The sequence below is a fragment of the Hydra vulgaris genome, chromosome 04, assembly GCF_038396675.1.
Source record: "Hydra vulgaris chromosome 04, alternate assembly HydraT2T_AEP".
Taxonomy (NCBI): Eukaryota; Metazoa; Cnidaria; class Hydrozoa; order Anthoathecata; family Hydridae; genus Hydra; species Hydra vulgaris.
The window spans coordinates 45787501-45805906 of record NC_088923.1 but is presented as its reverse complement, the minus strand read 5'-3'; the positions used below and the strand labels follow the sequence as shown (position 1 = coordinate 45805906).

The window sequence follows — 18406 nt, the reverse complement described above, 5'->3', positions numbered from 1 at the left end:
ATATATGGAAATTTCCACACAAAAAAAGTTGCACACATAAATGCTACAGTACCACACATATTTACAAATCATAAAAAAAGCTAATATTGGTGTTTTTTAAAAATTCGTATTTTATAAAATATGTTGCTGGCTATTAAACCTTGCATTTGTAAAATATATACAAGTCCGTCGTATCACTGGGCTACTAGGGACTTGCTCGTGCTTTTCGTTGAAAATATTTAATCTATGTAATAAGATATTATAGCAACAAACGTAATAGTATTGTTAAGCATTGAATAATTGTTAAGCATTTTGCTGCCATTTTTAAAAACGCCTTAAGTGCGACTTTCTGTCAGAATCAGCCAAAAACACTAAATTTTCAGAGTGACCTCTTCCAAAATCTATGTTGTTTAATATGTTGTTACTATTTATACTAAAAGCTCAATTCCAAAATTTTTTAAAAATATATTAATTGGTTCTCTAGATATTAGATGTCAAAGTTTGATTAAACTTTTAGAAACATTGACCAAATGGTGTCGAAAGCATTTTTGAACTCAAATAAAAAGCAAAGTAAATACTTTACAACAATATATATATATATATATATATATATATATATATATATATATATATATATATATATATGTATTATTATTTTTTTTAATTTCAATCTATTTGCATTTAAATAAAAATACAAAAAGGTGATACAGGTTATTTGAGAATTACTCTTATGTAACACCTAGTTTAAAACAGTAAACAGTGTTTCTGAATACTGTATGTTTTTAAATTCGATTTAAATAGAGACAATGAAGAAGAATGCAGCATATAATGAGGTAAAGAATTCCATATCTTAATAATTCTTTCACAGAAAAAAAATCTCCTTATATCATTGATGTATTTGTTACGTAATGTTAATTTTTGGGTATGACATCTAGTTAAATAACGAGTAGGAGCGAGAGTAAAAAAATCAGAAAAAGGCAAATCAACCAAGTTGTGGATAATTTTGAAAGTCATTAAAAGATCAAATTTTATTCTCCGGTATTCAAGAGAGTCAAGATTGAAGATATCAAAAAATCTTAAAGCATAGTCTTTGTATTTTTCAGAAACATTATACAAAAATTTTAACCGTTTGCTGAAAATTTTTGTATAATGTTTCTGGACCTTTTCTATCCGACATGTATCTTTTAAGAGATACGATTTCACACAGGGGTACATGACTCTAAAATTGGTCAAATATAAACTTTATACTCTCTTATCAAAAGTTGAGAACCATTACTGATGAAAGACTTTAAGAGTAAGTAAGCACATGAACTTGCTTTGCTAGCAATATGGAAAATTTCATATCAGAAGAAATAAATATCCCAATGTCTTTGATTGAATCAAATGATTCGATCGGCGCATCAATATCCAATAAGTAAGAGTGTACTGGTAATGGATTCTTTCCGTATCATAGGTGAAAACATTTTTTCGTAGATATATTGAGTTGACAATTGTTTGACCATTGTGAAATTCTCTTTAAAGCTTTGACAAGGTTGATATTTTTTTCGTCTTTTCTCGCTTGGTACAACTTGCTATCGTCTGCAAAAAGCTTGATTCCACAATCCCTCTCAATACACGAGGTCAGTGGCGGCGTTAGGGTAGGGCCTGGTTGGGCGATGGCCCAGGGCGCCGAATAAAAAGGGGCGAAACTAATTGGTTATTTTACCCTTTGCCTTTTTTTTGAATGGGGTTAAATTGAGCTAGGGGCGCCGTAGAAATCTCGCCCAGGGCGCTGGTAGTGCTAAAACCGGCACTGCACGAGGTTATATGGTTTATAAAATTTAAAAATAAAATGGGCCTCAAAACAGTTTCTTGAGGTATTCCACTTTTTACATGAATGTTGTTCGAGTATGAATTATTGATACAAACACGTTGAGAATGATTTGTCAAGAAGTTTGTAACCCAATTTAGCAACTTATACTTGATACCTTAACAACGCAGTTTAAATAGTGACTTAGGGTGAGATAAAGTATCGAAAGCTTTTTCAAAGTCTATATAGATGATATCAACTATCTTTTTATTATTAACAGCAGTGGTCCACTCATTTAATGTTGTCAACATCTGTGTACATGTGGATCTACGTTTTAAGAAACCGTACTGATGCACAGAAATGAAATTACTCGGGAGAAAATAACTTGTAACGCTTTCAGCAATTATTGATTCCATAATTTCACAAACAATACATGTCATGGAAATAGGTCTATAATTTGTGGGTAACGACGGGTTTCCTTTTTTAAATATCGGACATATTATTGCAGTTTTCCAGATCCTAGATATAACGTTTTAGACATTGACATTTCAAACAGAATAGAAAAAGAAATAGCAATGACATTTGCAGTTGACTTTAAAAATATGGCAGGATATCCATCAGGGGATTTGGAAGATTTGGATGGAAGCTTTTGTAGATGAGAAACAACAGAATTGTAAGGAAACATAATACTATTTAAAGAATTTTTGTGTTTTGGTAAATCTAACACTGGTGCAATACCATTGTCAGTAACAAACACAGAGCCAAAAAAGTTGTTCAAAAGTTGCGATTTTTCACAATCATCTGTAATAAGAGAACCATCAGTTTGAAGTAATAGCGCAACAGAGTTACAGCACTTGGATTTTTTGTTTACGAAAGAGTAAAACTTAGTGACATTGGATTTGACAACAAAATCTTTCTCTCTGGAAATGCAATGTTTTTGAACTTCTGCATCATATAAACAAGAGTAGTTCTTGAATTTAACATTAAAAGATGGGTTACCTGTTTTTTCGATGATACGTTTTTTGGAGGCTAATTTTTGGATGGCTAGAAGTTGGATATTATTTTTCCTATTAAAAGTTAACGGTACATGCAATGGAATAGATGAATTTAAAAAATTACAGATAGTTTGCCAGAAAGTTTCAACATCCTGATTAAAGTCACTGGCTATGATGCATGTAGAATCGCAAGTAGCGGTAATCTTATAAATTATCTTGCACAAGACTTTGGTTTTTGAAATACTGATGGCTGCACATGGAGGGTGATAAATGCATGCAATTCGTATTTTTTGCTCAATGGATGAAACAAACACGTCAACACATGTAATTTCAGTATTTAGTAGTTCTATTGGAATATTAAGATGCGTTTGAAGTGAGTAGATATTATTGGATATTGGATATATATATGTATATATATATATATATATATATATATATATATATATATATATATATATATATATATAAATATATATATATATATATATATATATAAATATATATATATATATATATATATATATATATATATATATATATATATATAAACTAAGAACTTCGTAAGCATTGATTAATTGAAATATATACTGAGGCTTGTTGTGAAAAAAAAAAGAAAAAATAAGTCAATCTAAAACTTTTAAAAGTTTGACTTGATTGACTTATTTCAAACTAGATCAAAAGAAATATAAAAATTATGAAAATAGTAATTGTTTTATTAAAAATAAATCAAATCAAAATATATAGGGGAAGTTTGTGTACCTAGGGCCGTATAATAACGCCCAAATTCAAATCCCCAGACTTGTCTAAAAATGGCGAAACTGATATGATAACATCTCTATACTAATTACTTTGTATTAGTACAAGTATATTGATTAAAACTAAAAAATTCTGTCCCGTAGATAATTTTGAAAATTAGTGGCCCTAAGTGCAAAAAGCATTTTTTATAATTGTAACTAGGGCTGCTTTCTAAAAATTAGTTTTAACTCCGTAAAAAATTGACAACAAAGATAGGTACATATTTAATCTTAGATTATTTTCAACATATTTATCTTGTGTTACTTAATAAATAACTTTTAAATGAATAACAATATTGACTAATAGTTCTGAGCAAAAATGACAAATAAGTCTTCGCATAAAATAGTAGTCAAAATTCAACAATCTAATTCGTTATCAAACAAGTTCTTTACGCACATATCGTTGCTGCAAGTCCATTTTTAAGTCCATTTTTGCTGTTCTGAGAAAAAAGAATTTAAAGCTTTAAATTTATCACTGCGTTTGATCTTCTCAATTAAACCAAATTGCTTTTGCAATACTTATAGAATATGTTTATTCTTTTTCATAATATAACAAATAAAAAATTTAAGTTTATGAGAAGCAACAATGTAAATGGACTTAAGATAAGATATGATATATGACAAAATTCTACAAAATAAATTGCCACTGCAAAACAAGATCATCTTATGTCCGTTTTGGCTGAAACATAAGATGATCTTGTTTTTGCAAAACCAGATCATCTTATGTCCGTTTTGGCTGTTCTGAGAAAAAGACATTTAAAGTTTAAAATTTAATCACTGCTTTTGATTTTTTTGATTAAAGCTACTACGGCGTTAATTTTTGACCAAAAATCTTTCAGCGCGAGTCGTTCGCGCGACTATTAAAACTAAATGTCGTGTAAACTGGGATATTTTTACGTTTGGTTCAGTCTACACTAAAATATGCAGTTAAGTAATCAAAGATAATGGCTTATTGGTAAAAAGTTGAATGTTTTAATGTGTTAATATATTGAAAATAAGAGTTATATTTTTTGTTCATGGAAAAATATATGTATCGTTACACATTCTTCGTATTATTTTATTCATGATAAATAAGTCTACAAAAAGATGCTCGATAAACCACTATATTACCTCTTCTAATAGAAGATATAATATAGTTAATTAACAACTATAAATATACTTATTAATAAGTTTATATAGATTCACTTAGCTGAGTCTATATAAACTTATTGATAGGTGTATGTATAGTGTGTATGTATATATTTATTAAGTTGATACTTGTATATAATCTTTTTGTAGATGAATTTTTGTATATAGTTGAGTTTGATTTTTTTATGAAAAATTTGTGTTTTATATAAATACTATTTATTATTACAAAAAAATAATATTTAAGTTTTACCCACCCTACCCAAGGTGTGAGAGGTGTAGAGCTTCCAAATAATACCCTCTTGCACTCTTTTCACGCATTTATCCCTAAAACCTTTCTTTCTTTTGATACTAAATTGCATAAATTTGTATATGAAGATACAAAGTAATAATCTTGATATTGGGTCAGAGGGTGCGCCCGAAGCCAAAAGGACTTTTAGCCTATCAACCTAAAGTATCCAAATCATATTTGATGGTACCCTGTTAGAAAATATTAAAAAATACAAATAAAAACTATGAATTTCAATTAATTAATAATATTTTCTTTTAAAAAATCTACATTTTTCAATATAATAAGAGTTTTGTAGACGGCCCATATCGCCCTTCGTACACCTTTTGTATATATATATTGCCCTTTGTTAGACCTATCTTTTGATACCAAGTTGTATGTATTTCGATAAGAATTGACCAAGTTATGACGTTTTAAGTTAAAAAAACTTCAAATTTGATTACAGTTTCTTCAAGAAATCCATATATCAAAAATTCGGTACTCAAAATGCCATAACTTTTTGTAGAATTGTTCAATTTTGATAATTTTTTCACCTTTAAAATACTAAATTAAAAACCTTTCCAATGATATATAACAACTAGTGTTTGATTAATTTAAAAATTTCATGTCACATACCTACTTCTATACACAGTTTTACATTTGAAATTAATACTTGCATTAATATCTTTCTTTTTAGCTAGAGACTTAATAATAAATATATCTAGATATCTTATTTTTTCAAAAAGTCTTAAAACCTAAAATAATGAATTAAATTTAAAATCTCTAACTAAATATGACCATAAAAGACTTAACACACTAAGGACCGTTTGCAGAATTTTTTTATAAATGAAGTAAAAGATAAGTATGGGTTTATCTCTGATGTTTTAAGGTGACTTTTTGACTAATTTTCAGAAAATTGGCAGCCATTTTTAAAAAATATTTTTTTATTGTTTGATTAAAAAAAAAAAATTTTTTAAGACTCTAAAAATTTTTTAAGATCTTGAATGTTAAAATATAAATGTTATACAATTTTTTATTTATTTGTCTCTTGACATTTAAAAATTTTTTTTTTAAATTTTATGGTTGATAAAATATATTTTGTAAAAATAATATTTATTAGTTGGTATAAATAGTATATATATAAAACAGTATGAAAAAATGTTTACATTTTTCTTGCAACATGTGACTGGATAGGTTAAACATGGACAACACATCAGTGTTGTCCATGTTTAACCTAGAAATTCAGATCATTTTATGAAGTAAGTTTATGTTTATTCTACATTATTGTGTTATTAGGATTTTAAACACTAACTATTACTTTTTATTTTATTTGGCTGAGGTAAGCAGGCTTTGTGAGAAAAAAAAAAGCTTAAAGGATTTTGAAATTCCAAGTTTTATCTTTTTGTTATTAGATCTTGATAATTTATTATATTAGTTATTATTTTTAATTTTACATTTTTGTTTTGTTTTCTGTTTTATTTCGTATTCATGAATCTCAAAGTTCATCAAATTTTAAAATGGATTTTGTTCTGCTTCGTTTTTTTTTTTTGTATACTTGTATTGTAACTTCATTAAATAAATTTATGAAGGGTAAATTTTTTACTTGGTTACATGTTATTAACTTATTAAATTGATAAACATTTTTATTATTGAAGTTTATTATTGATTACAACAATTTTATTATTGAAAGACTTCCAGGAATGTAAAGACTGGTACTACTGTGAATAAAAAGTATGAACAGCTACAAAATGTATTTTTGGAATTATAATTAGTATATTCAAACGACTATTTGAATATGTTACATTATATAAGTAATGAACTCAAGTGTTCACAAATTTTCTAGTTTTACAAACTTGAATGTTTTATAGTAATAATTTTTCATACAAATGTTGATGTACATTTTAAAAAACTGTGTTTCTCTCATTTATAATCATTATTATCTATTTATATGTTGCATGTTCAAAAACAAAAGCAATTTGTAGTTTGTTTTTCAAAGTTGATAAACATCTGATACAAGGTATCAGATGTACTTTGTATGAGGTTATAGTAATCTGATACAAGGTATCAGATTAAAAACCTTGATGTTTGTGTTAAGGTTATCAAAGTAAAGCCATGATCTAAGCAGGGATGCGGAGTCCCAAAAGGACTCCCGATTTGTATGTCACAAAAAGATTACTTCAAGTATTGTGAATTTCAAAATAGGTATCACGAGATGTAATGACTTGCAAGGCTGCTCAGTTTTATGGCTTTTTATTAAAAAATTTGTGCTGGCAAATATCAAAAAGAATGTACAAGCAACATATTTTTTCATTTCATTTTATTTCCGAAAATCCTTTTGCATTTTGATTATATCTCAATTTCAGAAATTATATTTGTTCAAATTTATTAATATTCTTTTTTAGACTTGGATTTTATTTATATAATTTCAAGATATTTTCATATAACCTTCATAAAAAAGATAAGATATTAAAAATATGAAAATAATTTATTTCTGTTATAAAAATATCAATAAGATGACACCTTTCTTAATGTTATGCTTTTTTTTTTTTTAAATAAATTAAGGTGTAGATGTATATAGTAGTTCTATTGGTTTAAGGTTAAGTTATAATATTGGTTTAAAAATAAATTATTCTATTGGTTTAAGATTAAGTTAAGGTTAGCTATTTAGTCCACAACATATCTAAAACTAGGCTGTTCAACAAGCTACAGTGTGTCTAGATTTATGAAATAGAATTTACAAATTGAATGAAAATAGAACATGTATGATAAATTGATAGGGCAGTAGTAATTTTTTATTTATGTTTTTTAGATATAAGCAGACTATACTTGACGACTTTACTGCAACGAAATCAAAAGAACCTTCAACTACAAGCCAAATTTAAAATAATTTTTATGGCAGCATTTTCTAAGAAGAACTTTCCTTTTATTTTATTTAATTAGATTACTTATATTTCATAATTTCTTTAAATTACTTTTGGAGATTGTTTAATTTTGGTGTTTTTCAAAATTATTTTACGAATAGATTTTTATTTTTTTAATAATTAATTTTTATTCAGAAGTACAATTGTAATTAGAGTGTCCAATTTTTGTAATATTTTTTCTGCAAATATCAGTTTGATGTTTTGTTATCAATGTGAAAGTATAATATAATTAAAAAAATGGTAGGACGAGGTACATAAGCATAAAACATACGCTTTGTCTTCTTTTAAATAAAATTCAAGTTTAGCGCAAAATGCTGTACCGATAGAAACCACTCGCAAAAACTTTTTATATTGATGTGTCTATTAAAATTTAACTGTATTTTTCCACTGCGCAAACTGGCAATTAATGACTTTCATAAGGAGTGGTTTTGGCGTATGAGATTTCGGAGCCATCTTTATAGGGGATAAATGAACGAAAACAATATCGATCTCAATTGATACCAGAATGTTTTTGCCTTTCTTTTTAATTAATAAAATACAATAGATAATTAACTAGAAAAGCCTCATTAAGACCCTTCTATCACTTCATCTATTTTAAAAAAGTATACTTTAAATATAAGAGAATGCAGTTTAGAACCGATAAATTGATGCAATTACTAAAAATTGAATGCAGTTTTGGCAAAAAAAAATGCGACTGAAAAGACTGACAGAAAAATTGTGAATTAAAACGAATTTTGTTTAACAGGGCGTTAACGTTGCTTGTTATGAAAATCTTATGGAGAACAAATTTGTCTTGCTGCAGTTTTGTTTAAAAATGATTCCACATATATTTTATTTTGAAATGTTGGTTTCAAGAATATTACTTTTGAAATGTTGGTTTTAAAAAACTGTTGATATTTCCATTCATTGTTATTATTTATAAAGGACTTCCATGAAGCAAAGGAAAAAATATCATGACTTCAAAAATGACATTCTCAAAGTGAAAAAAAAATTTATATGTCTAAATAAATTTATATGTCTTGCTAGACTAAACTTATTTCAGTACGCCTTGCTTTTAAAAAAACGTAGAAAAAAACTAAAACTAAAATAAAGGAAACAAACTTTCAAATCACATTTGTGCAATGTTTTGTTTTCACATGTAAAATTTTCATCACTATCTCAACTATCCCTTTACAAAAATGCATTTTTTTTGCTTAATGCATCTTTATATTGTTAAAGAAAACCGAATCTATAATACTAACTTCTTCAGATCGCAAAAACTACCGCAACAAGTAATATTATTTGCGCAATGGAAAGAAAAATTTATGCAGTTCCTAAAAATAGCATAATATATACTTCCAAAAAGAAAATTAACTGCTACAAAATGTGTTAAAAATAATATTATACTAAAATTATTATATAATAATAATAACGAGGATTGTGTTGAAGCAAAGAAAACAATTTTCTATCTTCACAATCTATTTACAGTTATTAGTAGCATATACAAAGAGATTTTACAGAAATAAATGTTAACATTGAGAAAATATATGCTACTGATCCTATTGAATATACAGATTATAAAAAAATTTAGCAAAATTTAGATGCATGACTAAACAAAATAAATTAAAATAACTGTTGAATTTTTTATTGTTTGCAGGAAAAAGTTTGAAAGTGTAACATAACACACCATTTTTCATTATCTGATATTATTATTTTTTTTTTTTTTTTTGTTCTTTTATCTTTACAATATTGTGATTCTATCTATATAACTGATACAAATTTACAATTTTTATAAAATATATGATGGTAGGAGAAAAAATAAAATCTCACAACTTTATAGAATACAAAGAATATAACTGCAGGGTATCATTATTATTAAAAGAACGCGGGAAACTTGCAGAAGACCAGATGGTCTTGTCATCAAGAAACCGCTTGTACTAGTAATATTTTTTGTATTTTTGTTTTTACATGTTTCTAGTTTCACAAAATATAATGGTAGTTCATTTTATATTGGATTCACATATAATAAAATGTAAGATAAAAAATAATTGATAAATGCTAGATTTTGCACTCATAAATATATGATTAGGCATAAATAAAATTATTTTTGATTTATATATTTTTTATATTAATATTTGTTATTGAAGTTTTTTGGGATTTTCGCTTCAACGTTAATTTTGGCTCTAGTTTCAGTATTAGTTTAGTGTAAGTTCATATAATTGTTTATATTTAAAACGAATTTTTTTAGTAAGATTTTCAAACAATTTTGGTTATCTAATTTTGTAATTATGGCATTTCTGGATATCAGTTTATTATAGAGATAGGGACCGCGATATGAAATTGTGAAACGCGATAGTTTTGTTTTTCTAAACGGTATATTAAAGTTTCCTACTTCTCGAGTGTCATATCTATTTCTATTGCTTTTAAAGAAATCATTTGAGAAATGTGATGGGACAAGCCCGAGTTTATATTTCAGCATAAACAATAAGTTTTGATAAATGTTTATTCTATAGACGTTTAGTGCATTAAGGAGTTTTAACAAAGGTTCAGCATGAGTGAATTTGTCTTTTTTATAGACAATTCTAACGGCATGTTTTTGACGTCGATAAAGTGATTTCAAATTGGATTTATTGGTACTTGCCCATGCTATATTACCATATGTATAATAGGTCTGTATAAATGAGAAATAAAGATGTTTTAGATTTTCTTGGGATAACATTGGTCTAGCTTTGTATAGCACGCCAATGTTTTTGGTTATTTTTGTATTTAAATAGTCAATGTGTGCTTTCCATGAAATATTTTCGTCAATTAGTAAACCTAGAAATTTTGTTATTGAGGTTCTTTCAATATTTTTGTTTTCTATTTTTAGCAATGGTAATATATTAGGTATTTTTTTTCTTTTTTGGTTGGGATGGAATAAAATGTAATTGGTTTTTTCTGTGTTTAAAGATAATTTATTAGATTTTAGCCAGATATTAAGTTTTTCAAGTTCGATATTCGTTGTTTCAAAGAGTTCTTCAATAGACTGAGATGAATAAAATAAATTAGTATCATCTGCAAACATTATTACATCAAGTTTGTTCAAGACTTTTGGAAGATCGTTAATGTATATTAAGAACAATAAGGGAGCTAGAATGGAACCTTGGGGAACGCCACATTTAATCTTAAGCAATTTTGAACAGATATTTTCATCAGTATTAACACATTGCTGTCTGTTTAACAAAAAAATTTTAAACCAGAGTAATGCAACATTTTTTACGCCATATTTTTCCAATTTTTTTAGCAGGATAGCATGATCAACAGTATCGAATGCTTTCGATAAATCTATAAAGATTCCTAAAACAAATTCTTTATTAACAAATGAGTAGTTGATGCTATTTACAAGATCTACGATTGCATGTTCGGTTGCATGTTGCTTTTGAAAGCCGAATTGTTTTGTATTTAAGATATTGTTGTTTGTTATATATTGGTATAATTTATTATAAATTATTCGTTCGAGGAGTTTTGAGAATACAGGAAGAATTGAGATTGGTCTATAATTGTTTAGTAAGTATGGTTCTCCAGTTTTATATATTGGTACAATTTTAGCAATTTTCAATTTCTCTGGAACGGTTCCTGTTGTAATTGAAGATTTAAATATTTCGAAGAGGGGTTTCTTTATTATCGGAAAGATACTCATTACAATATTGCTACAAATTTCATCAATTCCTGGTGCTTTGTTGATTTTTAAAGAGTTTTTTGCATTTTCGAGTTCTTCATAGCTTAATCCGTTGAAAGTTAGTTCGCTATTTAGATCAGTAAAATAATTTTCAAAGGAGTTATTTGCGGTTTGAATTTTAGACGCCATGTTAGGGCCAATATTTGCAAAGAAATTGTTGAATTGTTCGGCAATAGAGTTCTGGGTGCGGATTCACAACACTTTCGTAAGTCCAAAATTTGCGTAAAGTTTGCGTAAGTTTTGCTTAAGTTCAAAGTTACGCTAAGTGGTATTCACAAACCTTGCGTAAACAAAAACTTATGAAATTCCTAAGTTTTTACGTAAGTTATTACTTACGCAAAAAGTCTAAAAAACGGTATTCACAACATTTTCCTAAAAAGTGCTCAGCAAACTTTACGCAAGAAAAGTTACGTCTGCTATTTTCTGACTTAAGTTTGGCGTAACTTTAAATCATCTAATAATATTTAAAAATGGCGTTTTTATTATTATGAAACATTTCAGATTTTGTTTGTTATTGCAAATAAAATATAATTTTATCTTAATTTTATACTGCTATGCGTTAAGTTATTTATTTAAATAATACAATTATAGTTTTTCTTTTTAGCAACAACAACAATAGCAGTATATTTACCAAAAGTTTAGATGTACTACATAAACTTATTTTATAAAACTTGTTTTCACCTTAAATTTAAGGTTAAAAAGTATGCACACAACCTATATAATGGATGGTTCACTCTCTCATAGCCTAGCTAAAACAAGGAGAGCGATCATAGTACGAATATATCATATAGTTTTGTAGTATGCCAATAACTTATTAAATAAGTTAAGTTAACATAATAACTAGTTATTATCATACATCAAAACTATATGATGATTCCATACTATATTAACTTATGGTACAAATCTATGCTATACTATCTATACTATATTATACAAAAATATATACAATAATATTATTGAAGCATATACTTTAACTTGCATAACTAGCATAAAGAGAGAGCGTTTTTCTCACTCTCTCTGTGTTAGAGAGAGACTCTCTCTCACACTCTCTCATATCTAGGCTATGAGATAGTGAACCATCCATTATATAGATTGTGTGTATATTTTTTTAACCTTATATTTAAGGTAAAGAAAATATTTGTGCTAACATAGATACAATATTCACAAAAATATGTAATCAGTTCATTAGTTTTTCAGATATCTATTTTTTTAAATTTATAAATGTGAACAAGACTATTTAAAAGTACAATAATGCTAAAGTTATCTCTGAGTAATCAGGCTATTGAAGTAAAAAAGAATTATAACCTAAATATTAAACTTACTTTGAATAATGATGCTATGTTTTTTTGATAATTTCAGTTATTCAAAGGTATTAACAATATTAAGATTATTTTGAATAATAATGCTCTGTTTTTAGTTATTTCAATTATCAGGAGATAATAATATCTATGGATAATTTAAATTATTAAAAAAAAGAGCATTGTTTTTTAAAGCCTAATTTCTTGGTAAATAATATTGTTATTTGCAAATAATAAACATATTCTGTAATAGTTTAAACTGTTTTGGTATATCTTTTTTTTTGTATTTCTATATAAAATCTCATTGTTGTATTTTGTTATTGCAAAGAGCACATAAAAAGTTCCTTGATCCACCAGTTAGTCCAAATGGAGTAATAGCGCTTTTCACAATTCAGTAGAACTATTAACTGTTGCTGTGGATAATAGTATTACAACTCTTGAGATGACAGCATATTGTTCACACTGGTTGTAGCTATTAGATTGTACTGTATTTGGTGTCTTAAAAACCTACTACAATACTTGTTGTTGTGATTTAATCAATACTTGCTCAGTCAAAGAGTCAATCTTTTTTATACTGCACGTACCTGATTCACAAAATTAACTTTACGCTATCCATCAAATATAAAAATCATGTCTTTATTCGTGCAAATATGATACCATAAATTCTCAATCTGAAATATCACTGAAAAAAAACTTACAAAAAAACAAGTGGGTTTTAATTCAAACTCAACTTTTATTGAATAATACGATTGAAACATTTTCCATAACGTATTATGAAAAATACAATGTATTTTTCATAATATGTTATGGAAAAGTTGTTGAACTTTTGCTTATGTTATCAAAATGTTTCTTATATTTCTGACAATAGAAAGTTTGTTTATAAATGGTTTCAAATATACTAGAATGCAATCAAATGTATTTCTTGAATTTATTGAAGCAATTTCTTTATTTAATGAAACCGTCATTCCCTATTGTAAATAAAAGTGATTTCGATTTAAATCAATAATATGATAAAACAAGACCACTGAAAAGAAAATTTAACAATTATCATGATTTTTTCTTATACCCTAGGGTATGAGAAGTAAGTATGAAAACAAGAATTAAAAAAAAAACACTTTAGTTTAGCACTTTATTTTTTTATGAACGTGAAATTTTTGCTAAACTAAAGCATTTTGTTTTAACATCCTGAAGCAATGAAATACAAGTAGCATGATCTGATCTTGTGTGAACCCAGACCTTTTTTGGTATCATTGGACTGGTATGGGCGCCAAAATAATGCCTAAAAATATTAATCTCATGTTGTTTTTCTTTTTATATTAAAAAGAAAAAAAATGGTTCTTTTAAATGCTAGTTTTCTGTATAATTTAGCTAGTTTTCTGTATATTTACAAATAAGGTTCGCGGCAGGTTTAGAGTTAGTGTTAAATAAAACCAATGGGCATTCACTGATGGCCTCATTCAGGAAGCCGAATTATTATCTTATATAAGCCCAGGATAATACAGTTTATATTACCAATTTGGATTTGAATAAATATGCCCGAATTACTTCTTAATGAGTGCTTGTAATGTTTATATTTAAAATAATAGATGCGTAGCATTTTGTTAATAATCGATATTTCATTTAAAAAACCAACCGACTCTTATTTGTTTCATTTTTAATCCAATTATTAATTATTTTGATTATTTTGCTAATAGATATACAAAATAGATTGAAAGATTGTTTATGCTATATATGCTATTACTTTTAAGAGTAATTACACGTATATGCTATATGGGGCTATTCAAATAATACGAAACACTTTTTTGCTAGACTCTCTTCTTTGTATATGTAACATTTTAAACAATATCTCCCCGCCTTATTTGTGACGTGACATTATTTTTAAACAAATATATCTTTGAGTTTGCACTTTTATGCTAAAGGTTTACTATTCCGCTGTGATTAGAATTTATATTTTAAAAATTTTGTCATGTCACACTGTGGCTAACCACCCCCTCTCCCATGTGATATTTGGTGACACTTTCAAACACCTCCACCCTTTATAAGAATGTCAAGTATTATTTGAATAGCCCCAATATATGGTTTTGCTACATGTTTTAAATATATCAATAACATCAACAAAATAATTGTAGTAAATTTATGCCCTGACTCTAAAAAAGAAACATTCACTGTTTGGTCACATTGCCCTGTGTGTCTTAATAAAAAAAGAATTAGTAATACTAACTACTTCCTTTATACAAATAGTTATAAAATGTTTGCCTTAAATTTTGCGTAAGTTTTTGCCTAAGTTTTGCGTAACTCATGCGCAACCTTAACTTTACGCAAATGCTGCGAAAAAGTTGTGAATACCAAATAGTTACGCAAAAAATATTTTGCGTAAGTTTTTCGTAACTTTTGCTCAGCTACGCAAGAATTACGTAAAAGTTGTGAATCCGCACCCTGATCGTTGTGTTCTATTTCATTTATAATAATTCTATCTGGTAAGCTGTTTGTTTTTATATACTTTTTTCCGATTATTTCTTTCATGATGTTCCATGTTTTTTTGGTATCTCCATTAGTTTTTTGAAGTAATTTAGAATAGTAAACTTTTTTAGAATGTTTTCTGATTTTTTCGAAAAGATTTTTATATTGTTTATAAGTAGATAGGTTTTCTTCATTTCTGTTTTTCAAATATTTAACATATAGTCTTTGTTTAGTTTTTGAAGATTTTTTGATTCCGCTGGTGATCCATGGACAGCTCAAATGTTTTACTTTTATTTCTTTTTCTTTGATTGGAAAATGATTATTATAGTGTTTTAGAAAAATATCTGTGAAAGTATTATATGCAGAGTTTGTGTTCCCAAGGTTACATTCTTGATACACTTTAACCCAATCTACTGCCGATAGTGCGTCTTTAAAACATTTAATAGAATTTTTATTTATTTTTCTTTTATAAATTTTTTTTTTCGAGTTATTATTTATTTTTGTATCATGTTTTATTGTAAAGTAAACTGGAAAATGATCTGTTATATCAATTTTTATTATTCCTGCTTTTAAGGAGGTATCTAGAAATGAGTTTGTTAGTATGTTATCTATAGCAGAAATAGTATTCGAGGTTACCCGTGTGGGTTTATTAATAATTGGTAAAATACAATGTTGAAACATGTTATCAAAAAATAATTTAGTGATCGGACACTCTTTGTATTTTAAACAATCTATGTTTAAGTCCCCGATACAGAACAACTTTTTTTGCTCTTTATTGATTTTAAGAAAAATTTCTTCTAGATAATTAGAACATTTTTTAATATTACCTTCAGGTGGCCTATAACAGGTAGAGACTATAATATTTTTAAATTTGGAGTTGATGATCTCTATTGTAAAGACCTCACTATCGGGGTTAGAAATGGAGTGATCTTTTCTCACTTTTATCACTTGATCATTCCGAACATAAGTTGCAATCCCTCCTCCTTTTTTGTATGCTTTCCTTTCAGAAGATAATAATTTATAATTTGGAATTTGAAAGTTAGAGTTATTTTGGATTGATTCATCAGAACACCAAGTTTCTGTTAGGCAAATCATACTGAATGAATAATTGCAATCAATTAGGAAATGTTTAAGTTTGTCAAAATTTTTATTTATGCTTCTTATATTTATGTGAATTATCGTAAAATTATTTTTATAAGCTTCAAGTTCAGTTTTGAACGTTTCTGTTTCAAAATATCGAGAGTTAAAATTATACGTTTGAAAAATTTGCGTATCAGCGTCATTGAGAATATTATTCGCGGTTTCAAAGACATTAAAGCGCATCGTTTCAAAATCTATTGTTTTATTTTTTATTGCCATTATTTTAGAATGTAAAATTTAGAACGCGCTTACTCAGTAAAACAAAAGTGTGTTGCGCTATTTTTTAAAATAGTAAAAATTTAGAACGCGCTTACTCAGTAAAACAAAAGTGTGTTGCGCTATTTTTTAAAATAGTGTAAATATTTTATCGTATCTTAAAATGGCGTATTTACCTTCGCTTCTTAGTTTTTTAACTTCTTCCCAGAGCTTTCTTCGATGATATATTGTTTCTTGAGCGAAGTCTTCATTTATGTATAGGCCAGTTCCTTTAAGATACTTTACAGCATTGAGAATTTTGTTTTTGTCTTGGAAGTTTAAAAGTTTTATAACTAATGTTCTTGGTTTGTTGTCTTTAAATTGTCCAATACGATGAGCTCGTTCAACCACTACTTCGCTTTGTATTTTCAGTTTTGTTTTGAAAATTTCTTTAACAGCTTTTTCGCAGTCTTCCCAACTTTCGCCTAGTGTTTCTTGTATTCCATCTATTCTTAAGTTGTTTCTTCTCGATCGATTTTCTAGATCTATGGATTTTTTATATAATGAATTGATTTCTTTGTCGTAGTATTTCTTTATTTGTGATATTTTTTCCGAGATGTTGTTTTCTTGAAAATTTAGGCTGTCTTTAATGTCACGTAGGTCTTTTTCTATATTTGATATTTTACATTTGTTGTTATTGATGTCATTCTCTAGCATGTCTAATCTATCTGTGATAATTTTGAGATTTGCACTTATTATTGAGGTAAATGATTTTTCCTGGTCTTTTAATAAGCGTTCCGTTTCTTTGAGAATACTTTTTTTATGTTCTTCAAGCTTACTAGAAATCATTTTTTCGATGTTTTTCATTGTAATATCCATTTTTTTTTATGTAAAAACTTTTCGCTATTAAATAATGTCTTTCTTCCGCAAAAGCTAGAGCGCTTAGAGTTCCGCCAAAGCTAGAGCGCTTCCGCCAAAGCTAGAGCGCTTAGACTTCCGCAAAAGCTAGAGCGCTTAGACTTCCGCAAAAGCTAGAGCGCTTAGAGTTCCGCAAAAGCTAGAGCGCTTAGACTTCCGCAAAAGCTAGAGCGCTTAGATTAAATAATAGATATAAAAATATTGCTGAAAAAAAGACAACTTCAATATACTTAAATACATTATGTATCAAATAACATAATACTTTTCCTGTTTGTATTTTTGTAATGAGAAAAATCAAGAGTGCTGAAATTAAAAATTGCAGATTGAACCTTAAATTGCGTACAGTCTATATCTTTATCTATATCTTTAAATTGTGTACAGTCTATATGCATATCAGTTTGAGGATGTCCATTCTTGAAAAATATTTTGGGAAATCTTTTTTAATAAATAGGATAATCTCGATAAAGGTCAGATTTTTCAAAAAGTGTCACTAAAAATGCTATTCATGCAAAAAAAAATATTACATGTGCTTTTGGAAACTAGTAAAATATGGACCATAACTACCAATGCATGAAGACAAATTATTTAAAAAAAAAAAATTTTGTTATTTTATTTAAAACTCAATTACCAGTACCTTTACAATTTTAATACACAATAGTAAATATGGACTTGTAATATCAAATAATACATTGCATATTCCAATAGATAAAAGGTATTTTAATTATGAAGGATTATTTTATTATTGATTAGTGTATTAGGTTTTGGTAACTTTGTAATAATAATTGATTTTCAAGTTTTGAGAACTTTTACTTTTATATGTAGAATTA

General features: G+C 27.1%; 1 protein-coding gene and 1 long non-coding RNA gene across 2 annotated transcripts; one reads left to right on the top strand and one right to left on the bottom strand.

Annotated features, from left to right (window-relative positions):
* Window positions 1–4405: 4405 nt before the first annotated feature.
* Window positions 4406–8064, top strand: LOC136079834 (uncharacterized). The gene is made up of 2 exons (XR_010638259.1): window positions 4406–4512; window positions 7760–8064. It is a non-coding gene; the product is annotated as an uncharacterized LOC136079834 (long non-coding RNA).
* A 7082-nt stretch (window positions 8065–15146) lies between these two features.
* LOC136079442 (uncharacterized) lies at window positions 15147–16685 on the bottom strand. The gene has a single exon (XM_065795180.1). It carries the CDS (start codon window positions 16683–16685, stop codon window positions 15147–15149), a length of 1539 nt encoding a protein of 512 aa, XP_065651252.1.
* Window positions 16686–18406: the final 1721 nt, after the last annotated feature.